The 25,172-nt window shown below is 37.8% G+C and overlaps 3 protein-coding genes and 1 long non-coding RNA gene across 9 annotated transcripts; 2 read left to right on the forward strand and 2 right to left on the reverse strand.

Annotated features, from left to right (window-relative positions):
* Positions 1–88: 88 nt before the first annotated feature.
* LOC123880473 lies at positions 89–25,020 on the reverse strand. Its single transcript, XM_045928617.1, has 5 exons — positions 24,910–25,020; positions 23,578–23,762; positions 22,821–23,105; positions 10,406–10,420; positions 89–107 (listed from the first exon to the last, which is right to left on the reverse strand). The coding sequence occupies exons 2-4, from the start codon at positions 23,716–23,718 to the stop codon at positions 10,418–10,420; spliced, it is 429 nt and encodes a 142-aa protein (XP_045784573.1). The 5' UTR covers positions 23,719–23,762; positions 24,910–25,020; the 3' UTR covers positions 89–107; positions 10,406–10,417.
* LOC123880469 (proton-coupled amino acid transporter-like protein CG1139) lies at positions 267–6,769 on the forward strand. Of its 4 annotated transcripts, none has more exons than XM_045928602.1 (8): positions 267–477; positions 1,676–1,736; positions 2,026–2,176; positions 2,767–2,973; positions 3,517–3,792; positions 5,723–5,901; positions 5,978–6,166; positions 6,393–6,769. In XM_045928602.1, the coding sequence occupies exons 1-8, from the start codon at positions 429–431 to the stop codon at positions 6,649–6,651; spliced, it is 1,371 nt and encodes a 456-aa protein (XP_045784558.1). In that variant the 5' UTR covers positions 267–428; the 3' UTR covers positions 6,652–6,769. The 4 variants fall into 4 exon arrangements, with proteins under 4 accessions (XP_045784558.1, XP_045784560.1, XP_045784561.1 ...); XM_045928604.1 differs by having other exon boundaries at positions 5,994–6,178; XM_045928605.1 differs by having other exon boundaries at positions 5,994–6,166.
* On the forward strand, positions 8,452–23,090 carry LOC123880472. Of its 3 annotated transcripts, none has more exons than XM_045928614.1 (9): positions 8,452–8,677; positions 16,348–16,484; positions 17,412–17,475; positions 18,670–18,774; positions 19,277–19,382; positions 19,751–19,971; positions 21,700–21,743; positions 22,151–22,370; positions 23,048–23,090. In XM_045928614.1, the coding sequence occupies exons 1-9, from the start codon at positions 8,649–8,651 to the stop codon at positions 23,082–23,084; spliced, it is 963 nt and encodes a 320-aa protein (XP_045784570.1). In that variant the 5' UTR covers positions 8,452–8,648; the 3' UTR covers positions 23,085–23,090. The 3 variants fall into 3 exon arrangements, with proteins under 3 accessions (XP_045784570.1, XP_045784572.1, XP_045784571.1); XM_045928616.1 differs by having other exon boundaries at positions 19,280–19,382; XM_045928615.1 differs by having other exon boundaries at positions 16,351–16,484.
* Positions 10,501–13,818, reverse strand: LOC123880475. Its single transcript, XR_006799262.1, has 6 exons — positions 13,734–13,818; positions 13,403–13,445; positions 12,221–12,366; positions 11,735–11,848; positions 11,524–11,633; positions 10,501–11,087 (listed from the first exon to the last, which is right to left on the reverse strand). It is a non-coding gene; the product is annotated as an uncharacterized LOC123880475 (long non-coding RNA).
* Positions 25,021–25,172: the final 152 nt, after the last annotated feature.

Raw genomic sequence — 25,172 nt, forward strand, 5'->3', positions numbered from 1 at the left:
CCATTCTAAATTTCAGCCCAATCCGTCCAGTAGTTTTTGCGTGAAGGAGTAACAAACATACACACACACACACACATACAAACTTTCTCCTTTATAATATTAGTGTGATTACCAAACATCCTGTATAAAAAATTGTGGGTATTTCATAGATGTATTTACAAGAACAACACAGACAGTAGAAAGAAGATTTCATTTACTGACTTGGCGTGATGACTTATTTAGACAATCTATGACCCATTCATTGATCTGTCAAAATAAATGTCTGGAACGTGGAACTCTTAGATCAAATCGAAAAATTTCTAATTTTCTGTTACGTGGGTATTATTATTTCCACGATAGGTAGATCAAATATACACCATAGCTGAACAGAAAAGGCGATGATAATATAATTAGCTTGTTTTTGCAATCGACGAGACAAAACCTGCAAGATGTTCGTGTACGAGTTTATGGCCGGTATTGTCGACCAAATCACTGGAGGTGGGTACTTCATATATCACTATCGTCTCTACCCTTATTCATCATTATCACAGCATTATAAAGGAGGACACTGGGCAAAAGTTTCGACTCGGGCTACCTCCATCGAGAGTTGAGGGGAGAGGGTATTAGCTGTGGTATTAGTTCCCCCTCCCAGTAACGATTTCCGGAGATGCGAAGCTTTATTGTTTTGAAATTTTAATCTCTTCTTTAATGTTCCGAACTTTCTAATTTCCGTACGTTTTTTTTTCCACGGTAGTTGTTGTCATTAAGGTTTATATTCCACCCCTTCTTCATAACAAGAGCTAAGCAAGAGCACTATATTTTATTCATTCACTACTGGATATATATGTAGCTAGGTTTTTTATTCCATTACAAGTTAGCTCTTCACTGCGATCTCACCTGGTGATAAGATGAAAGCGGGCTAATTTGGAAGAGGTACCTACGGAAATTTTATTAAACCCCTTGTCGATATTTACGCGGCATCGCCAGGGAGCTTGTCAAAACGTCTGTTCCAGAAATTTAGTTAAGTACTTACCTAGATTTCTTGGTGATAGATATCCGCCTCATAATCGGAGGTCGGGGGTTCGATCCCGAGCTCTCTACCTTTTCGGAGTTATGTTCATTTTAAGTAATTAAATATCACTCGCTTTAACGGCGAAGGAAAACATCGTGAGGAAACCTGCATACCTGAGAGTTCTCCATAACGATCTCAAAGATCTTTAAGCCTCAATAGCTCAACGGTTATAGGAGCGGACTGAAATCCGAAAGGTCGGCGGTTCAAATCCCACCCGTTGCACTATTGTCGTACCCACTCCTAGCACAAGCTTTACGCTTAGTTGGAGGGGAAATGGGAATGTTAGTCATAATAAAAAAAAGACTAATATTCTTTTTTTAAAAAAAAAAGGTGTGTGAAGTCTGGCAACCCGCAATTGGCCAGCGTGATAGACTATGACCAAACCCCCTTCTCATTTTGAGAAGAGACCCGTGCTTTGTAGTGAGCCGGCGATGGGTTGATCATGATGATGATTGTACCTACACAACATATCCACCGCTCGCTCAATGAGTAATTTCGCGCCACCATCTGATATTCCCACGCGTAGGTAAGCTGTGTACCATCTGCTTACTTCCTCTTCTTTGTAAAGCAATGTTCATTTCCCTGAAGCTATTGATCAGCTTGGCTTGTTATTATGTATTTCAGCCGAAAGTGAAGACGAATCTTTCGACCCTCACGAACACCGCGTAGTGGAGAAACCTACTTCGTTAGTACTTTATTTTATAATTTCTCATATTGCGTGTTTGTTTCTAGTGTGTCACTCCGGAGTCCGGGCCAAAATATTTTGTTCTAGGGTGGCGTAAGTACATAGGTATAGGTATATTGAATTCCTCGCTACGCTTAGTATTTTACTTTAGGATCCTTCAATTCGCTTTGAATTTAAAACAACCTCCTCGAGGAACAAAATATCACTTTGGCCCCTTGTAACATAAATAACTATTTCATTTTTAACAATATAACAAATCATTATTATACTTACTTACTTGTGTCATTAGATATGCGGACACGATGATTCACTTGCTGAAGGGCAGCATTGGCGCGGGTGTGCTAGCGATGTCGGACGCGGTAGCACGCGTGGGTATCATAATCGCCGTCATCGGAGTCGCGCTCATCGGCAGCTTTGCCACTTATTGCATACATATCCTCGTAAGTTCTCTTCATATTTTAAACGTCATCCAAACCTGCAAAGCAAGAACGTCAGCGGCGCGGCGGCCGCCTCCCACGATAGTATGACGTCATACACACGGTTACGCGGCCACATAGATTCGTGTCAAGGGTGCTCCCTTATCCTGCGTTCATGACGCGCAGGTAGCTTTGATCTCCTAATTCAGTTCAAAATTTAGTTCGTACTTACAAATTTGTCTGAATAGGTACCTATACTCATCTTGAAACTCAGATAATAAGATCATAATTTATTGATTTACTTCTTGTCAGACCAAAGCGTGTTTGAAACCCTTGATCTTCAAACTTGCACTTTCTGGCGCGAGGTCCCCGTTTCTAGCACGTTGGGGCACAACGCCTATCGGTTTTTTTTTTTCAAACTATGTACCCTGCCCCTTACCACTTCAGCTTTGCAACCCGTTGAGCTATTTCGGTTACTCTGGTTCTCATACAGATCTCCTCATTTCTGATTTAATCACGTAAAGGAATTCCAAACTCTCTCTAATGCCCGCTGAGTGACTGAACTTTCTTATGAGGCCCATAGTCACGCATACTTACGTATTCAATAATATCAGATTGCAGCACAATACGAGTTGTGCAAACGACATCGACGTGGCTATATACAGTATTCCGAGTCGATGATGCTGGCGCTCCGGGGCGGGCCGCCATGCTTGCGCTTCTCTGCAAAAGTGTACTACTATTTTGTTGACACGACCCTTGTACTGTGGCAACTTGGCGCCTGCACCATCTACTGTGTATTTGTTGCCGAGAACATCAAACAGGTAATATTTATGTATTACCCATTGGTAGGCATCTATTTACTAGATGTGAGTAAAGACTTGTTTATATCATCATCATTATTATCATCCAATAGGCATCCGCTGCGGGACACGGGTGTCGTATAGCCAGACACCACTCCGCCGCCTGATTCCCAGCCACTCGTTTGATGGTGTCTGTCCCACTAGTTGGACATCCTTGTTTTACAATCCTGCGTATATCTTGTTTTCGAGCTATATGCATTGCCCGTTGCCACTTCATCTCCGAAACTCGTTAAAGTATCGGTTACTCTTGTTCTCTTACGGATCTTCTCTTATGGCACATACACAACAACCAAACAATTCATATTAGACTCTGATTAATTTATAACAGCTAAACCGTCGATATCGTATCCCACGCGACTGTCAGAACGGGTCTAGAACGCGTGCCTTTAGTTGAGATGCCATCGTTCCTTGTAGGTATTACATATTATAATAATACTATGTAGGTAATTAATTTGTTTGTTTGGCACTAGTTTCTTGCTATAAATTAATTTTTATTCTTTGAAGGTTTGCGATTACTACGGTAAAGAGCTATCATTGCGGTTGCACATCTGCTACCTACTACTGCCGCTTACGCTGATGAGCCTCGTCAAAGACCTGAAACTCTTGACGCCGTTCTCGTCCATTTCGAACATTCTCACTCTGCTCGGATTCATCCTTGTCTTTTTCTATTTGATTGAAGACGACGTGACGTTAGAAGAAGAGAAATTAGAACTGAAAGGCTTCATGGAAATTCCGTTTTTTGTAGGTACCACACTATTCGCACTGGAAGCAGTGGGAGTGGTTAGTATACTACGGTATTATATTCGATTTCGTTTGATTACGTTGCATGCGATGTGTACACAATCCCTACAGTATCCCTACCCAAAAGACTATATAAGTATCTCAGTTCTGACACAGTTCATGACAGTTACATTAGGGGAGCCCAAGAGGGGATTTCGGGATTTACTCGAGCGCGTCAGATTAATATATAGGGCGATACCTTGTACCCGGCTAAGTACCTCCACCAAATATGAGGTTCATATATAAGGCCGCCCGTCAAGGATAAAGGATCAGATTAGTAAAAAAAGTTGATCATCAGAAATTCTCGAGCGCGTCAGATTAAGATAGGGTGAGTTAATTACATGCTAAAAAGTGTATATTCCACTAATCTGACAATTTGAGAGTGACGTAAAGAAAGGGGAGGGCTACAAAGTTGTAAAAAAAAAACGTCATCTCGACATTCTCCAGCGTGGTTCAATTTTTTTTTTTTCATTTTGAAGGAAATAACTCAAGGATAACGGAAAATATATAATCTGACGATTTGCACAAGCCGAAGTAACAAAAATTCTTCGATAAAGTTTAATGCGTGCAGCTGCGTGATGCGATCATATGTCGATGTTTAAAATGATGCTATTCTGACATTTTCATAGCCTAATTGTCGATTTACGTGTTGTCGATTTTTTTTCTAAATTAAAAAAACATACAAACAAACTTCAAACCCCTATTTTACCTCCTTCGGGGTAGATTTGGGTAAAAAAATTCTAACCTGATACTTACACCCGAAAAGAAACCAATTTTCAAAATTTCAAGTAATAATAAAAAATTCAGCAAAAACTTTCATCCCCTATTTTACCACCCTTAAAATTTTTTTTTATATAAAAACATGTACATAAATTTTTTTTTGAATATTACCATATTCAAAAAAAAATTGATGTACATGTTTTTATTTATTATTATCAATCTTAATCCGAATTTTTGTGTCTCTGACTCCAAAAACTAAGGAGTTTCATATAAACTTCCAACCCCTATTTTACCCCCTTAGGGGTGGAATTTCCAAATATCTCTTAGCTATCAACTACCTATTTCTAAATTATAAGCTTTAAACGTACAATAGTTTTTAAGATCCCATGTTTAGTCAGTAAGTAAGTAAGAGACCTTTCGCTTGTATATATAGAGTATTGAATATATATGTATGTATTTTATAAAATGTATTCATACTGATGTTTTTGAGCTCTTAGAGGTCGAAAACAGCGGGAAGTTCCTACTTTGGCTGGCCTACAGGGCCAACCGATACCCAGATTTTGTTTCGTCAGATTAAGCTAATCCCTCTAGATAATCGTCAGATTATGATACAGCAACGTCTAGGACATAAAGATGAACTATATATATATATCTTAATCTGACGCGCTCGAGTATGTCAAAATGGCGAATTTTTTTTGCACACTATAATAATGGCTCGAGTTTGCGTCACATCGAAATCGTCAGATTATTGAATTTATGCATTTTTTTAGGTTCTCTTAACACCCTCTTAAAAAATCAGACGCGCTCGATTAATTTTTTTTTTTTTTGCATTTTCAACCCTTACGTACGACCACCCCCATCATGCAAACGATCAGATTAACATACGTACATTATTAAAAATACGTAGGATATTGGATGCTATCAATTTCTGACGCGCTCGAGTATGTCCACGCCACAATTTTTTTTACAAATTTGGAAGGCTATAGCCGCTCTCCCCACCGATGAAAAGATATACATTATATAACATTTTTTTCTCTTTATCATCTAAGCTTTGCAACCCAGTAGGTCTCTATGACGCTCGAGTAAATCGCCATTTAGCATCGTGGGCTCCCCTACTATTAGGAAACTTAAGTAATAAAACGTCGAGGCATCGAGCTAGTCTGAATAATAATAATTACTTTGCTCTATTCAGTTTGCTTGACATTTTTAGATGTTGGCCTTAGAGTACAATATGGAGAAGCCCAAGCGATTTGTTGGCCTTCTCGGCTTATTTAACATTGGTATGGTAATCATCATGTTGCTGTACATATTAATGGGAGTTTTCGGTTATCTCAAGTATGGCGACGACATCAAAGCCTCGCTTACGCTGAACCTTCCCCACGATCAAAAGTGAGTGAACAATAGATACTGAAATTAGTACATTTTTAATTAAATTCGTATGAAAATAGAAGACAAAGCTGATTAGGATTGATTTCTTGCAGAAAGGCGCAGGCTGCAAAAGTCATAATCGCATTCGCAATCCTTTTAACGTTTCCGCTACAGAATTTTGTTGCATACAACATGATATGGCAAAAAATGAAAAAGTCTTTGGGCGAAGGCAAGAAGGCCCATTTAGTCGACTACGTGCTGCGAATCTTCTTAGTCATACTGCCGTGTGAGTCTATAGGTGCATGTAAATATGATTATGTAGGACTAGGCGTATTTATAATTCTGTGTGTAGGTTAGATAGGTATCTAAACTATGACATATGTAATTCGAGATAAGAACAGTCCATGCGCCGTACTTACGCATTTCTGCAGCAAGTAATTTTACAGCTAAGAAAAATTGTAGTTATGCGCTACGCTTTTGACGAAAATAACTAGGTCTTCGTTATTTTTCAGGGGTTCTCGCGATAGCAGTGCCGAAGCTCGGGCCATTCATCTCTCTCTTCGGCGCCTTGTGCCTCTCGCTGCTGGCTATAGTGTTCCCTGGCATCATGGACGCATGTGTGTGGTACCCCAACAAATACGGCATCTGCCGCTATCGACTACTGCGGGATGTGCTCATCGTCATAGTAGGCATGGCCTGCCTTCTTTCCGGCTGTTACACGAGTCTTCTAGAAATTGCTGCAGCAACTTAACTATCAATATTTTACCATAGGTATACCTAGACTAGGTGCTCGTAATCTTATCATTGTTATTGATTTAATATTGTATATTTAACAAACACTAACTGTCAGTGAATTGATTACTTAATAAAAATATTTTTTAACTATGTATTATTATTTTATGATTGATGCCAATCGTTACTTATCGTACCTACTTAAGGCCAAAATTAATATAATCAATCCATCCGTAATCTGTCGACAAGTTACTTTAGCGACGTTGTTCATTGTATAGGTATTATGTACATACTTCTATACTTATATTATATTATTGGCAAAAAGGTAATGTTGCTAAAACATGGCTAAAACCTAACAACAGATTACAGATAGGATTGATTATGATGATAGGACAGACAGCAAGACAGACAGACAGACAGCAAGACAGCAAGACAGACAGACAGCAAGACAGACGAACAAACAGCAAGACAGCAAGATGGACAGACAGACCGGACAGACAAGACGGACGGACGGATGGACGGACGGACGGACAGACAGGCAGACAGTGTCTCTTGATTTATCGTGCAAAATGTCGGAAAATTACCCGAGTACGGAACCCTCAGTGCGCGAGTTTGACTCGCACTAGGCCGGTTTTTTTTACAACCGCAACGCACGCCTGTAAGCAATTTCACTCTAACCACCTTGTGTGCATCTACCGCCCTTTGTGCCAGATCCTTTTTTCCACGCACATACTCGTACCACGCACGCACTGACCAACAATTTCCTGAAAGGCCGGCAACGCATCGGTAGTTTTTCTGGTGCTGCAAATGTTCATGGGTGGTAATCACTTAGCATCAGGTAGGTCGCCCATTCGTTTGCCCGCTATTTTTATCCAAAGTTTTATTTTTTAAATATATCTGTGTATCAAACTTAATATAAAAAAATTATCTCCGCCTTTTATGAGGCGCATCGATACATATCTATGGCATCGATATAATAGATACTTAGTAAAATAGTAGTAATACGTCTATGATGAGGCTCTCCTCTTAAGCCGGTTTTCCACCGCGAGCGGAGCGGACCCATTAAGGACTCCGTTCAACTCGCAAGAGTAAACTGCATACTTGTGTTTCCACCAATAAATAGTCGAGCGGAAAGGATTGAGCGAGCCGAAAGAGTTGAAATGAACTCGCTCAGTTCTAGGCAGCGGAGCGGAGTCATTACGGTGTCATTAAGGAATCCGATTGACTCGCAACGACAGATTACATGGCAGCGTTTCCACAGAGAAAGAGGTGAGAGGGGCGGATCGAACGAGTAAAAAGAATCCGCTACGTCAAGGTCTCGGCAACTAGTTTGAAACGGACTCGTTTGCAGTTTCCTCATTTTTCATCGTCTAAATCATAGAATAGCCTATATTTCCCTTTCAGTTTTCTTTCTCGAATGTGCTGCTCAACCGAAATCTTCGTTTTGCGCGTTTTGTTCTGTGCTTAAGATAAGTATAATAATATGTACTTTTTTTTTCTGTATACATAATCACTGTCTTCACTTGATTCCGTGTCGCTCGAGAACATCGCGAATTCGCAACAAAACACGACCGCAAGCATTCAGTTTAAAACACCAACTGAAATCGCTCTCTGTGGAAATTGACTGGTTCCTCATTTTCCGTTCAGCTCGCTCCGCTCCTTTCTCTCCTTTTGCAGTGGAAAACAAAACACAAAACTCTGTGTTAGTGGAAACGCAAAACTATTTTATACAAACGGAGTCCGTCCCACCTAACCATTTCCCGCTCACTACCCTTTCGCGGTGGAAAACCGGCTTTATGGCTGCATATACGGGGTCTATTAATGACAGTGACAGAGAAATTGACAAATTTTGCTGAAGTTTTCTTTTGGGAAGGTTTTTAAATTTATTATAATGTTTTGGAGATTTTCGTGATCTGATCTGAAAAATTACCTATTGTTAATTTCTAAGTCCATGAGTGATATACAAGTACCTAAAATTTAAAATATTTTGATACCTGTTTGATACATATAAATTCTAAGTGAAAAGCACTAGTGAAATGCAAGTGCAGAAAATTGCAGATCCGTAGTGAGTATCTGCTTACGAGTAATTGATAACAATAAAATAAAACAATACCTTTTTAAGGACTTAATAACAAGTGTAAATTAAAAATTTATAACACCCCCGACAAGTGAAGGTTACAGTAACTAGAAAAGAGCTGATAACTTTCAAACGGCTGAACCGATTCTCTTGGATTATAGCTTAGAACACTCTCGATCAAGCCACCTTTCAAACAAAAAAACGAAATTTAAATCGGTTCATTAGTTAGGAGCTAGGTACGATGCCACAGACAGATACACACGTCAAACTTATAACACCCTCTTTTTGGGTCGGGTGTTAAAAAACTGTCCATCTCTAGTACCTACAAGCCAAAAGCTAGCAGCCAAAGAATGCCTTTCGCAATATAAAGCAATATCCCTTTATCCCGATCAAATTAAACCAAAAAACAAGAGTGAAATGGAGTGAAATTACATAAATTCCCAACAAGCTGAAAATTGGTAAAATTTGAAAGTTCCCCATCTTTCCCGTGTGGAATTTTTTTTATTCAGGGTCAAAGGTTAAAAAAATGAGTGTTTCGATTTTCAACAAACACATCACACACACAGGGCACAGATGGGGAATTTTCAAATTTTATTTATAACTAGGCGATACCCGCGACTTCGTCCGCGTGGATTTAGGTTTTTTGAAATCCCGTGGGAACTCTTTGATTTTCCGGGATTAAAAGTAGCCTATATGCTAATCCAGGATATTATCTATCTCCACTCGAAATTTCAGTCAAATCCATCCTGTAGTTTTTGCGTGAAGGAGTAACAAACATAGATACACACACACACACACAAACACACACATACATACAAACTTTCGCCTTTATAATATCAGTGTGATTATAACTAATTTTATTTATAATTAATTATAAGCAGTACACATTTCATCTTTCAAAAGTTAATCGTAACTATTGTAGAAACAAATTTCTTTACAGATCGTGCGATAGGTGTAAAATACTCGTAAATACCAACATATTGATATATTCTTCTACAGGTACGGGAGGTTTGCATCTGAAATCAGGAAATGAGTCTAATTCGTGTCCTGATTGCGGCTTCAAACCTTACCGTGCTTGTGGAGGAATGAATTAATATGTTGGTATATGCGAGCCAAAATAATAATTTGTCCGATCGGGAATTGTAGTAAATTAATAATGATTCCTTTGTGTGAAAACTTAACTGACTTTCTCCCGTCCCGTACGGGACGAGAAAAAACACGTTACGTATGCAGCGACCTTAAGACTATAAATCTGTAATAATAAAATTCTCCAGCGATTATAATACCCGAATTGGAACCTTCATAAAAACCAATTTTAAAATGGCTGCCATGCAAATTAAAAAATGAATAAATAGTACATACATACTGTTAATATATATTGCACAAGAATAGGTACAGAACCCTTTATCTGCAAGTCTGGCTCGCACTTGACAAGTATATTAATAAATAATTATAAAGGATCGGCTGACCTTCAAAATGCGCTAGTCCGGTGCAAACTCATTTGTTATACCATACCTTCATTAGCAAAATAATGTTTGTTATCATTTTCATTCATAATGAATGCGTTCCCACCAAGAGAAAAATTTGGAATAGGTATTATAGGTAGGGTATTTGACTGTTGCTAATTTACTGCTAATTATATTATGTACTTCATAACAACTTAAGTTACTCAACAAACTTTCAATCCTAAATCCTGTTTCTCTGGGGGCCAGGGAAGTGGGATTAGGATTAAAAATTTGGTAAAAGGTAAAACTGCTTAGTTGGTAGTTAGGTAAACACTCTATTTGAGTTCTGCTAAATAAAACACAAACTCATGCTTAACAAACCAAAACTTTATTTGAAAAAAACCCACCACCAAAAAAAATAATGAAAAACTAAAAACTAAAACTGGATACAAATAAACGTAGGGAAGTGTTTAACATCGGAGGTGCTTTGTAAAATAAGTGTATGCTTGAGCGTGATAGTGTAGATCCATCGAAGATATGAACAGTAGGCGCTTAGGATAGTAATATAATCTATTTGTAACGTTTTACGTGTGTGTGTTTCTTTGCGTGACTTATTTTCGGACACTAAGTAGTCATATTATATCTTAGAATTATTCTTAATAGAATAATTAAAAGATGTATATATGGCAAAACTAAACAAAATATTCTTAATATTAAGATTCAACAATAAAAAGATATTTTATTTTATCTGTTGTGAGTTTGTCAAATTTCTTAAGAGCTAGGGAGGCCGACTGGAGTTGCGTTACCGAGTAAACTATTTCTACGGACATTGTAATAATTATTGTAATAGTTATTTAAGTTGTACGTGAGTTGTATATGCAAAAATGTACCAATTCTCTTGAAAAAAAAAAAGCTTATGATTTTAGAACTATGCTGTGTGTTGTGGAGTTGACCTGAAACAAATAAGAAAAGTTTACCAAATGGTTTATTTTTATTACTATCCCGGGTTCGATTATACTGGCAGGGGCAATTTGTGAATTTATAATTTCAAAACTGTCTCTGGTCTGGTCTGGTGGCATGCTACGGCCGTAGCTAGTTACCACCCTACCGGCAAAGCCAAGCCGCCAAGCGATCGAGCGTTCCGATAAAAACCAATAAACGGTATGGGTGTTCAAGTTAGCCCGCTACGATCTAAGATTATCATTATCATCACCATTATCATCATCACTTACCTACATCATCAGGTGAGATCGCAGTCAAAGGCAACCTTGTAATGGAATTTAAAAAAAATCGTAAAGTTTCTCAAGAACCATCCGCTTGCTATGTAGCACCGTCCTACTCCGTACAAGATCTGACCAAGATATTACTAGCAAAATATTATTTACTTACATAATCCACGGCGTCCATGTAACGAGTCGCTGGTGCTCTGTAGGCTGCCGCAATGAGTGAACGCTCAACATTGCCGCAGTCTACAGATGGATGAAATTCCCGCGTAAATTCTGGAACAAAAAATGTATGTTAATAGGTATATCTTTCAATATTATTAAATGTTGTCGTAAAGTATTAAGCTAATTACAAGGGCCAAAGAAAGCATACTCACTTATTTGTTGTTGTTAATGAGGGCGAAGCACTGCGTGCTCTGTAGGTTGCCGCAAGGTCAGAGGTTCAGAAACGTCGCGGCCACCTGCAGAGGAATGAGCTTCACGGGTGAACTCTGGAACAAAAAATCTATATAAACTTTTTATCTTTTAATCATATTATACATTTATATTATGTACCTACCTCTTGACCGAATTTCGGCCACGGTGGCTAATTTGTGGACACTCTTTTTAAGAAAAAAAACTACATTAAATTTTGTCTAAAAATATAACTAAGCTAAAAATGAAATACTTTAAAAAACTTCATGATTACAGCTGTTCCTAGTCCTTAGTAATCTATAACCGTAAAATATGTCCAAAACCTACTCTGGGATGATACCTATGTAATCAAGACACCACATAAAAATCGGTCCAGTAGTTTTCGAAGAAAATAACATCTGATAGGTATTATCTACATTTACCTACTCAAAAATATTTACAAAACTCACATAGTTTATCGACTGCTCGTGGATGGACGTGTGGTGGAATGTGGATGCATTTGCAGCACTGCAGCACGGCAGCGCTGCGCCGGCGCGGCAGGGAGCGATCGCGGCGCCCGCTCGACCTTGGCGCTGGCGGCCGCCGACAGGGAGACCTGCGCGTGACAGTAAACCTATGAATACACACTGATATCAAAAATTAATGCATCTGCTGAAATAAGAAAGATTATTATGCACTGTGTGGTATTCGGACCGGCGAGTTTACTAAACGTGAAACGTAAAATCCCACGCGGTTACTATTTTCATTTTATTTTTTTAGGCTGCGGCCATATAATATTCTTCACTGCAACAACAACAACAACTGGAAAAAAAACGGTCCTAGACGAAAATCTTTAAACAAAAGTGCATATAAATAAATAATTAAATCTACATACCTACATCAAATATTTTGAATTAAACAAAACAAAATTAATTGTTGTAAAGTAAAATCAAATATTTTTTGCAATGTGAATAAAAGAGGACACTATTTTACAGGAAAACCCAGCAAGCGTAAAACAAAATGGCACATGCACATGCGCGCACACATCCGCCATTTTGTTTCACGATCATAAATCAAAACGGCTGATTATTTATTTCAACAAAAATATTTCGAAATAAAATAATAATATAAAAAAGTTAGATTAAATATTCCCTAGAATATATATGCTGGTTCGCACTCATAACACAGAGAACGGCTTAAAAGCCATTTTACCTAAATCACTAAGAAAATATTATACAAGTCCCAAAATTTTGCTTAAAACTTTTAAAAAATATCGACAACGGAGTGCTTTTTACTAAAAATCGTAAGCCCGAGAAACATACACGCTTCATTTTATTCCACTAAGAACCACGTGTCTGAATTACCAACAGACTATTTCGATAAGAAAAATTAAAAATCGTCAAAAATAATAAATAGCTAAAGCACTTTAAAACTCAAAATAATAAGTGACGGTTACGCAGCGTCATTTTATTTCAATGAAAACCACGCATATAATTTACCTTTACAAAATGGCGGACCACGACATTCCGACAAAAATATAAGAAAAAATATGGAAAACACCCAAAAATTGACAATAAGATTGTTTTAAAACATAATCAGAATAAAATCACGAATTTAAGCACATGTTCCTAGATTTAAAAAAAATAACTTACCCCTGTCAGCGGCCACGTGTTCTATATCTCACTTTTCTAGTCTCTGTAAAACACAAATTAACACGTATTTTAAAATATTATTAGGCGCCACGTGTTCATAATTGACTGAAAAATCGACTAGAAACTACACAAAAAGTAGTTAGTGCTGGCAAAAAGAAGCTAAAGTACCACGCGTCACCAAAATTTGCACTAAAATGCTAGTTCACTCTGGAAATGCTAAAATAGATCAATAAAGGACTTGAAAATGCTAATTTAGATCTTAGAAAAACAACAATAGAATGGAAAAATCTAGAGTTTTAAAAAAATCTTTAAACAATAACTAACTACTAACATTAAAAGTCAACGACGATGCATGGAAAAAAGGCCGAGTGAACGCGTCTTGCGTTTTTATACCGGCAAGTACGCGGTGGGGTATTATAGGGATGTGATTTGATGAATTTACATTGTTTCGATTTTTCTCTGCCGATTTACGGACTAATATTTGACAGCTCAAACTACTGGATCTAGAAACCATTAGGTTAGTTGTTACTTGAGTTCGGTAAAATAGTAGGTTCTCTTTATAAAGTAGAAACAAAATCCTAAAAATCCTTTCTTGAAAGGATTTCAAAAGAATTCAATGGGATCTTTAAAAACCATAAATCCATGTACAATGTCGAGGAAAAGCGAATAGGTATTTGAATAATTTATGTGGTATGGTAATACCATCACTTAGTCCATGTGAATATGTGGATTCAGGCTTTTAAAAATCCCATAGGAGCTCTTTCCTTTTCCGGGATAAAAAGTAGCCCATGTTCATCAAAATCTGTCAAACGGTGGTGCCGTAAAAAGGAAACAGAGAGACTGACAGAAGGACGGACATACTTTCCACTTTAATTTTAATGACTAGCTCATGCCCGTGACTTCGTCCGCTTGAACTACACGTATACACTTTGAACTATACATATCAAATGAAATGAAAAGTTTCATTGTGTAACTTCCGAAAATATACCTACATAATAATTATGAGCTATAATGTTCGGCATGCGTTGCAGTGCGACTCAGGCACCCCAATTGTACGTCAATGGTACTGTATCAGAAACCATCCCGCAAGTTCCAACAACAACTACAAACAGTTTCAACTCAATAGGAAGTTGGGAATTACGTTGCACGTTCGCATAAATAACGAACAGAGGACAGACGGACAAACATTAATAATAATTTTAATATAATATTTTAATATAAGATTATATCGAAATATAACCACAAGTGTTTTTTGAATTAATTCCTTAAAAGTAACTGAAACCTTTGTTTAACCACCTGATCAAATAAAATTTCGAACAGTTAGATATTTTAAGATAAAAGGTTTCCTTTATATTCACGCTGCATCTATCCGATACTGTGCGAAATTTCTTGAGATCATATTTATGTCATGGCACAAACCACATAATAATAGGTAAAGTAGTTTTACTGAAAATGGTACATACACAGGTTCACACAAACAAACAAACACACATTCAACCTCTTAACCCGAACGCATAGGTAATCAAAATCAAAATCTTTTTTATTCAATTGAACTTTTACAAGTACTTTTGAATCGTCAAATCTACCACTGGTTAGGAATACTTTTCCTACCGAGAAGAACCAGCAATAAACTCGGCGGCTGCTCTTTTCAAAGGTTTGATAAACAATATTATGCAAATCCAAGCTCTTTTATCATATTCACCTACGAGTAACCTTCGCTTGTATAATATACTTTTTTCAGGAGCATTAATTTAATAGATTTTTTGTACTTGTGTAAAGGCGATTGATTGCGTAATTTCGTTATAAAAGATTATAAGTACCTTCCGATTATTATTATAATTAATAATTATTATTAATCGGCCTTCGTAGGGTAAAAATATAACTTAAAAAAATACATTATAATAATCTTGAGTCAAATTTGAAACCCCTTTCTTACAAACTTCGTTCAGGTGAATTTCAGTTTTTTTTTTAAATCCCGAGGGAAGTCTTTTATTTTACAAGATAAAAGTATGCTATTTCCATCCTGACTGACAGACACAATTTCGTATTTAATACATGTATTAATATGGATACAACACTCACCACAGCGCAACAAACGTCGTGATCAAGAATAATAAAATTATTATCGGTAAAAACTATCGATAAATTGTAACTGAATGTGAATGATTCACATCACTATGCTATGACTTTGTTACGACCTTTTTCTCTAGGAATTCAATTGAATTGAACATTCACTGTCAAGTTTCATATTAATGCAAAAGTACCCTCATTTTTAAATTTTACCGAAAGAATATGATCAACTATGTAGGTATGATTAACTTAATATGAACTGTATGATTGACAAACGAATATTGACAGTAATTTCGATTAGTATAAGGCTAACCGCACAATAAGTATTTATTTACAACTAGCTGATGCCCGCAGCTTCGCCCGCGTGGATTGGTCAGACCCCCTGCAGCATCAGGACTGAGGAGTTGGACTCCAAAATGTCGCGAAGTTCCTCTATCGATTAAAAAAGAAATGACGCAAATCGGTTCAGAAATCTCGAAGATTTCGGTGTACATAGGTAGAAAAACACAACTCCCTTTTTGAAAGTCGGTTAAAAAAGTAGCCTATGTTACTCCCTGGTCAATTCTCTACTTGTCTGTGAAAACCCCGTCAAAATCGGTCCAGCCGTTCCGAAGATTAGCCTTTTCAAACAGACAGACAGACAGACAGACAGACAGACAAAAATTTTAAAAACGTGTGATTCAGTGTTGGTATCGTTCAAATAACCATATGAGCTTAATATGAGGTAGTTATTTCGAAATTTCAGACAGACACTCCAATTTTATTTATTAATAGTATAGATAATAGTATAGATTAGTATAGATAATAATAAACTTAAAGCAAGCCGCGTACTTGTCGATGATGAATGAAATATCTTAATATCTTGTTTTTCGCAGCAGCTATTGCCCCAACAGCAACATTTTTAAGATGGACATGTATGTAGAAGCGAGCAAGTCTGGAAAACTTGAAGAAGCAGAACCGGCAGCTTTTAGTTCTACGCGGTCTCGCTACGCGCTATACGAAAGTCGTTGCCGTAAGCGTAATTGATATAATAAGACCGGCCAAGTGCGAGTCGGACTCACGCACCGAGGGTTCCATACTCGGGTATTTTTTTCGACATTTCGCACGATAAATCAAAAACTATTATGCATAAAAATAAATAAAAATCTGTTTTAGAATGTACAGGCAAAGTTCTCCCACTTGGCATAGTTATCTTACTTTGAAAATTTAAACACATTTTTTTTTTAATGATCTAACCACAAATTCACGGTTTCCAGATTTATTCCGGACGGACGGACAGACAGACAGACAGACAACAAAGTGATCTTACGAGTATAAGGGTTCCGTTTTTTCTTTTGAGGTACGGAACCCTAATAAGGATGTTTGAGCGCTCGAAGTATTTGAATTTGTCTGGAACACGAATCCTCCCACGAACTATACGAGCACTGAGCACTACAGTCAAAGTTTACCACTTAGCCAGAGAGATCGTCTATACCTACGTGTTTAGGTTTGGGTTGCTCAAAAAAAAGTGACTTAAAACGTAATATTTGGTAGGAAGGGATTTTGTATTGATAATAATATGAACTTAAATGGAAAATATCACCTACTTTATAAACCGATTACCTAATTAGGTTTTGGCAGAGATTAGTAATTATTTATTTTTGGTCGCACGTTACGCTACTCAGGATGTTATTAGTAGGTACTGCGAACTGACAATGAAATTATTATACGAGTGAAACCTAACTCCAGTATATCTGAAACGCCAGGCAAAGAGAATGTAATTTTTTTTTTGTCAAATAAACTTTTACGTAAAAATAATCTACCACTGGTTCGGAATGCCACGTCGCTTACGCGTTTCTCCAAGGTTTTTGGGTTTGTTTATCTTTTAAGTCAGCTCAGGAAAACTAAACTATACCTACCTATTGATTTAATATTAAATGATATTTTTGTATTTGTCTAGAAGCCGCTGATAATATGCAGCAGGCGCGCACTCGGCTACCTCGATCACAATCTTCGCCAGAACGGTAATCATTATGTCACAGCTACTTTGTTAGGCCTTCATCATTATAATCATTATGATCAACCGATAAGGGTACGAGAGCTTTTTTAACGGACGTTAAAAAAGCTCTCGTGCGAATTTAACAAATTTATTACATTTGTTCAAATAGAACAAATGCATTCCCAAGTATTTGTTCACACGTCAACGCTTTTTTAACGTGCACTTTGTTTTATCAGCATAACGCCGGATTTTAACGCAACGCTTTTTTAACGCTCGTGCGAATTAGGGCTAATAAATAATTAAAAACAAAAGAAACGCTACTAATTTTCCGGTTCCATTTTCGCATTTTGAAGTTTTCGGACGTCTTAATGTGTCACTTAAAATTGTCTAAATTACATAAGGCCCCTGCATTGGCACCTATTAATTTCTTCTATAAAAAAGTTTCACTCTTTTCTACAGCAGCTATGGACTGATCAATGCTACCGTTCAGAATTCAGATGCAAAACTTCGAGCCGCTCAGAGCGTCTCGAAGGAAGCCATATTACTTAGTAATTGTTAGTTGTTGTTTGTTGTTGTTATATTCTTGGAAATTAAGTCAGATAAGTACTTAGTAAGTTGGTAGCTGAACATTAGCAGTCGAACAGTTTGATCGCCTTCTCTTGCGGTCTTACGACAACACCTTACGACAAATTAAGTAACTACTTATGTTCCTAATAGTTTGCATCCTCATTCAATAATTATTATCTAGGTAAGTTACAAACTGACGGACAAAAAGATTTCGCAATCAAATTTTCCGACGGACTGTGATTAATTGGTCTGCTATCAGTCAAAATGTGCTCGTGTAGACAGTTGTCTGCGGACATAAATTATCATATATACTTATATACATTATATATATTATATCGTGTCGGCTGCACATTGAGTTTTCGCTCCATACAAGATGTGATGATGTGGTTGATTACTAAACTTCTTATTGTGATCATTATTTTAACCCTTTTATTGCCAAAAAATTCTCAGACATTTCACCGCGGTTAATTAGTTTATCTAGTGACAAAAAGACAAAAGTCAGCCAAAACGCAGCAATACCTACCTAATCAGGAAAATATGAAATGTACCCTACGGTCGTCTATTGCGAAGGTAAATCTAATCAACGGATTTGTTCCGCAGAACAAAATCCGGTCTGTGTTAGTAGTTTAGTCTATTGGGAATTTACTTCTAGCATATCCGAGTCCCAAAGCCCGCGTCGCACGCGCAGCCCGTCCTCTGCTGGACTGCGAGACACCACCGTTTGTATCCCACCTGCAATCCTCTCACCACTGCTCTAGTTAGTGAATTTTATTTTTAAATTTCTAGACCTAAGTAAAAAAAGAGTGTTCTGTAAAGTTTGATAATATCAATGTTACATGGTAACGGCAGAAATTATCATTATCTCAATGGATGATGCCCGCGACAGCGTTTAAGTTTTGAAAAAATCGTGTGGGAACTCTGATTTCTCGGGATCAAAAGTAGCCTAGAATCTAGAGCCTTCCAGTAATGCAAGCTATCTTTGTATCTATTAAATATCATAAAAATCGGTCAAACTAATGGGATTTTCCTTCAGAATCCCGGGAGAACTCTTTGATTTTCTGGGATGAAAAGCAGCATTATGTCCGTCCCCGGAATGTGAGCTAACATCTGTTTCTTTCATCTAAATTATTTTAAAGGATAGGTTGTGAAAAATGCAGACAGACAGATGCCTTTTCGCATTTGTGATATTAGTCTGAAGTTATTATTACCGTTTACAATAGGTACATTATGTATGTATTTAATAATGTACAAATCTGTAGCAGTAACGTTGCCGTTGCATTCTACTCGCCTCGTCCCCCGTCCGTGCCGATGTACTTGCTTCCTCTACCGTCCAATCCTGAACTACTTAATGGCGCCAAGATCAAAGTAAGTAGCTACTTCTTATTATAAATCTTCGTCGGTCTTCGCTGTCATAAAGCAGACTTGTTAAACATTCCATATATGCTGATAATAATTAACAAGTGTAAATTAATAATTTATAACACCCCCGACAAGTGAAGGTTACAGTAACTAGAAAAGAGCTGATAATTTTCAAACGGTTGAACTGATTTTCTTGGATTATAGCTCTCGATCAAGCCACCTTTCAAACTAAATTAAAATCGGTTCAGTAGTTTAGGAGCTACGATGCCACAGATACACAGATACACAGATATTTAGATACACAGATACACACGTCAAACTTATAACATCCCTCTTTTTGGGTCGGGGGTTAAAAAATAATATGTACCATATAGGAAAAGAAATCTATGAGCAAGAAATCAAAGAAGGTCGTGCAATACGTGATGCGGACTATTCTGCGAGGGGTTTACAAGGTTGCAGCTATTCGAGCCATGCCTCCTGAACGAGCCCCGGGCATCAGCTCCGTTACTACTGAAGACATTTCACCGCCTAAAACTAGCGGTCCTGTATTCCACAGCGTTGCTTCCCAAACCAAACCGAAAAGCCATTTCAACAGGTAAGGAGATTTGAAATATTATGTTCACACAAGAGACCATCTTTTGCAGAATTTAGATTTCCTCTCCAACTAAGCGTCAAGCTTGTGCTAGGAGTAGGTACGACAATAGTGCAACGGGCGGGGTTTGAACCGTCGACCTTTTGGTTTTCAGTCCACTCCTTTACCGGTTGAGCTATTGAGGCTCTATAGTTGTAAGCCTCTATTCAAAAAACTTAAAATATTGCCTCTCCCATGTTTATATATTTATGAAATTTGCATATTTGTCCGTAAATGTCCCCAATACTTTAAACTAAAGACAGAAATAAAACCGAACAGTAGACATAAAAATAAAATTTGTATACCAGCACAACGATTGGCTTTATAGGTATACGAAGAATGTGTACTGTGCGGCAATACGTATCCATAACCATCTACCGTCACACAGTTATGCAATGAGCCTTACTTCTTTTAGATGTTATTTATTTAAATTTTTAGTAAACAAAGGTTATTATGATGTTGATGAATTTTTGAATGACAAATTTTAAATAGTGAATGCAATAATTAATAATAATTTGATATGTTTGTTACATTATATAAATTCAATAAATTTTGCACGCCATGCTTGGCAGAATATGCGATTCTACATAATATTTAAGACCAATGTACTCGTATATTATACCATATTCTAGCAAATAAACACTTCTTATTCTTATCCTAAAACATCTCACTGCAATTTGAACCTCGATAGCTCAACGATCGAGGACTGGATTCCGAAAGGTCGGCGGTTCAAACCCCACCCGTTGCACTATTGTCGTACCCACTCCTGGCACAAGCTTTACGCTTAATTTGAGGGGAGTATTAGTCATGATTAGCATGGCTAATATTCTTTAAAAAAAAAAATTGGCAGAAGAACACAAGTTGCACCTTATGCCAATGCCCACTTGTAGGTAAAACTCATACATTTTCTGCTCAATGTATCTAGAGTCTATTACAGGCACTGTCTAGAATCGTAAGTAGTGAATCTGTGGGTGCGTCAAGTGTTTTTCATCCATATCTGCTAATATTATAAACGCGAAATTGTAAAACCTATCTGTTATATCGCTAGCTTTTCACGTCCCATTTTTTTTTTTTTTTTATACACAGGAAATGCTTATGTGGGGCTTGCACCCACTAAAACCTGTGTTTGTTTCTCAACGGACTGGCGGTTGCGCGGGTATCACTAAAGTAGTATTTACCGCACTCCCGCCAGGTCTTGACCCGCCGCCAAGCGGACGGGTCCCATCGCTAGGCTGGCTGCTACCAGCTCCGTCTCAGAAGCTCACCCGGAACACGGCGCGCTACCTCCTGACCTGGTTATGTATCGGTTGACGAACGCCCCTTACGCCCGTCAACCGCAGGTCGGCAACTCATGGACGCCGAAGGTCATCATTTGCCCTTCGGCGCCCGCTGCGTATCCTGCGAGAGGGATCCACCAATCCTACCTGTATCTACAGACTCAGAGATAGTTTGCGTCCCGGGGAACGACATAGCCACGGGATTTTTAAAAAACCTCAATTAACGTGGACAAAGTTGCGAACACCTACTTATGTACTTTGTACAGAAATAGCTTGCATCCTGGAGTCAAACATAGATTAATAAAATTTTATCCGGGAACATCATTAAGTTCCCACGGCATTTTTAAAAGCCTAAAACTTCACGGACGATGTTTTGGGCATTACCTAGTTTTCAAATAAGTTTGTTATTTTTCAGGCCATCCGCGGCTGCAGTCACGGATGAATTTTCGAATTCTAGTGGTATGATAGTATTTTTATGATAGTGTTTTTACCTACACTACAAGGAAATTTCTAAATAGTTTTTAAATAATATATAATGTATATATATATCAAAAATTGCAGAACTGCTAGTGACGAATTTTGTCATATGTACGTATGTTCACTCAGCACCGAAGCGACTGTTAATGCCATCCGTTGACCGCAAGTGAAAATTTCACGGCACGGCAGGAAATTTTTATGTGATGAACATAAATAGCACTGAAGTAGAAGTATGTCTGGAGCGAGCAAATGCTGAGACAGTTAAGTCTACGTGCCTAAGAAAACCGTGGCATGTCTGAGAAATGAGAATACCACGGCATAGTTGCCGTCAGTGTGCGTTTGCGACTTTGCGTGACGCAGCCGCTAAATATTACATAATATATTTGTAGAAGAATGCTGTGAGGAGTGCGACGCCACGTGCGAGTGGGCCGGCAACGTGCGCGCGCTGCGCGAGTCGCACGTACGCCTCGTGCTGCGCCAGCTTCAGCAGCTACGCGACATCGAGCGCCTCGACCGCACGCTGCATCGCGCGCACGCCTCCCCACCCGCGCAAGCTCTGGAATTGAACGTGCCCAATCCGGCGTCCAGTTTGGCTCAGTCAGCTTGTTTGTAATAATATACAGCCTTGTTTTCGAATAAATAAACAGCTATTTCTCACTCACTAACTCACTCGCTCATCAAAAAACCTACCTAATCTACTTCCAGGTGACACAGGAGTATTGTGGTAGGTGATTGGGATGATGACTATGTCACAAATAAATTATATCTTAGGAACTATTAAATAGAGCGTCTTCCAAAATATGTAAAATCCACGTCTGCTGATAGTTTTATGTTTGCTAATCATTTCAAATTATCGATTTACACATCTGTGTATATCATACAAGCTCTCTTACTAAACAAGCGTTTTGCCGTTTGATAAAAAGTCGCTGACTTGACTTTAGTAGTCATCATCCCTACTGGGTGTACACAAAAAAAAAAAAAAAAAACAGAAATTAGTAAATCAAGAGTTTATATATTTTAGAGTAATTTAAAGTTGTATCAAAGTTATTAGGTATATGCCCATTTAGAGGTCCACGGTGTCCAAGTTGGATCCCGAGTGTGTGGGACATCCTCTGTAAACAATAAGTTTCCTATCGGGACGACGGATTCATCTCTCTCCCGCAGTTTCCTCATTTCGTTCCGCAGTTTCTCTAGCACTGCGTAATTGGGCCGGCTGTGAAGAGCTTTGCCTTGGAGGCGGGTTATTTCTAGTTCTTCGTGATTCTTCTCCTTGCTGCTTTTTTCAGACTTCGAGCCATAAAGACGAAGGAGAGAGCCCCATGATTGGACGTGAGGGTGCAACGCCTGCAAACATTATTATTATTTACTAACTGGATTTTTTTTATTCATACCTGCAACAACAGTTACAAAGCTGAAAGTGTAAGATTTTTTTTAAGATTATTCTGCATTCCTTGATCATAAATTAACTGTGTTTTGACATTTTCTTAATATTAATATCACGTGTAGCAACACTTTTCTCACTGAGTGAGCAAAAACGGTTTTGCTTACTAGTTTTAGACAGCAAAGGCGCTCTTTTTTAGCTAGTGAGATAAAAATATTTTTTTATTTGTATTTTTATTGATGCTTGCACGACGACGCATTAGCCTGCCGCTGCTAGTTAGTATGTTTCTCTATAACACAGTGAGAGTGACGTTCGCATTCCTTTTCGCAGCGGAGTCTTGTGCTAGGGCATCTACGGTATGATGAGTTGTACGAAGACGCGCGCGGTTGCGTGCTTGGCTTGCCGCTAACAGTATCGCTATAGTACCACACTTACGGTGAGGTCCGTGTCAGCCTTTTCATCTGCGGCGGAGTCTATGTGCTGGCTCATCTCTGGTATGAGGATCTGTATAGCGGCACGCGCGGCGGCGTACTTGGCCTGCCGCTTGCTGGAGCCCTGTCCCACGCCATATTGCATGCCACCTATGTGCACCGACGCTTGAAACGGAGTTGATGCGTTTTCTGGAATATAGATTCATTACATCAGCGAAGCCATAAGCGAAGTCTCCTGTCATTATCTCAATCAATAATGGCCTTTTGTCACAAGTGTTGGAACTGGCTGTAAACTAAATTGTTTATAGCTAAAACTGAGGTAAAGAATAAATTTTTATTATTTTGAGCTCTAGTTGAGAAACAATTAGGTTTTCAAATAAAGGCTCTTAGAACCTGGAATGGCTCCTAGAATGGAGGAAAAGAATATGTAAATAAAGAGTTTTCTGATTATCTTTCTTCAAATGGTATTGAGCACCAAGTAACAACGCCTTATAGCCCACAGCAAAATGGAGTTGCTGAACGTACTAATCGTATAATAACAGAGACGGCGAGATCAATGTTGGCTGAAAGCTCACTCTCTAATGCATACTGGCAAGATGCTTTCCAAGTTGCTGTTTATTTGAAAAATAGGTCCCCTTATCGAGCTACCTAAAGAGAATACCTACCTCGCTAGAAAACATCACATAATAACCATAACCACAGTTTTACGATATTCAACAGATCCTCTATAATTTATCAAATTGATGGTCCTTTCTTTCTGGAGGGTGGTTTCCTATATGTTTATCAATGATATTAGTTTATTATTATATATAGGTATATATTCTTTAGGTTGGCCCGTTGGTGCTGCTGTAACTGGTCTGTGGCGCATTCTTTTATAACAAAGCACTAGAAATAGACGCTGTAAAAAAATTACTTTTAAACTTTGGACTATAGACAGAGTTATGTTGCATTTATTCTAAATGTAAATTAACATTCTACAATTAGATAAGTTTACTAATCGAATTACATTCGAATTATATAAGAAAAGATTTGTAGGATATAATAACAGTTAGTTAATCAGAAAGCCAAAATGGAACAAATCGGACCGTGCGATATTTTGCTTCATTTTGTAAATTATATGCACATTTATACCAATTTAACACATAATTCACGAAGATAGTTAGTTATATGAATTATATTAGTAACTATAGTAAGTAAATAAAGTAATTTGATCACAAAACAAAGATGCGAAAATGAAATTTCATTCCGTGTTGAATGACTCCCAAGTTTTTGGTGAAATTTTGGTATAAACATACATAAATTATGGTTTTTCATTAAAATACTATTCATTACTTACCTATCAGGTTTTACAGGTAAAACACACGCACTTTTCACTGTATTTTCACAATTTATAACCATTTATAACAATTAATAACTGCGCGCAAAGTCATTCGTTCAAAACCACTTAAAGTACTGAGCACTGTAGTCTTTGGTACTGAGTTTCTGAGTTTTGACAAAACAAATTCAAAAACTTGTATCGAGTGTTGGTGTTTTTATCTTTGGCACTCTTTGACGTATCATTTTAAATACACAGAGAAATGGTTAAAAGCGCCAAATTTG

This window comes from Maniola jurtina, chromosome Z (genome assembly GCF_905333055.1).
Source record: "Maniola jurtina chromosome Z, ilManJurt1.1, whole genome shotgun sequence".
NCBI classification, from domain to species: domain Eukaryota; kingdom Metazoa; phylum Arthropoda; class Insecta; order Lepidoptera; family Nymphalidae; genus Maniola; species Maniola jurtina.

Coding starts and splice junctions, on each gene's coding strand:
- LOC123880473 (XM_045928617.1), bottom strand. CDS start 23,718: ATGCAATATGGCGTGGGACAGGGCTCCAGCAAGCGGCAGGCCAAGTAC. Junction 23,106..23,577: donor AGGCTGACACGGACCTCACC/GTAAGTGTGGTA, acceptor TAATGTTTGCAG/GCGTTGCACCCTCACGTCCA.
- LOC123880469 (XM_045928602.1), top strand. CDS start 429: ATGTTCGTGTACGAGTTTATGGCCGGTATTGTCGACCAAATCACTGGA. Junction 478..1,675: donor TGTCGACCAAATCACTGGAG/GTGGGTACTTCA, acceptor TATGTATTTCAG/CCGAAAGTGAAGACGAATCT. Junction 2,177..2,766: donor CTTATTGCATACATATCCTC/GTAAGTTCTCTT, acceptor CAATAATATCAG/ATTGCAGCACAATACGAGTT.
- LOC123880472 (XM_045928614.1), top strand. CDS start 8,649: ATGCAAGTGCAGAAAATTGCAGATCCGTA. Junction 18,775..19,276: donor ATCCTCTCACCACTGCTCTA/GTTAGTGAATTT, acceptor ACAAATCTGTAG/CAGTAACGTTGCCGTTGCAT. Junction 19,972..21,699: donor CCGAAAAGCCATTTCAACAG/GTAAGGAGATTT, acceptor GTTATTTTTCAG/GCCATCCGCGGCTGCAGTCA.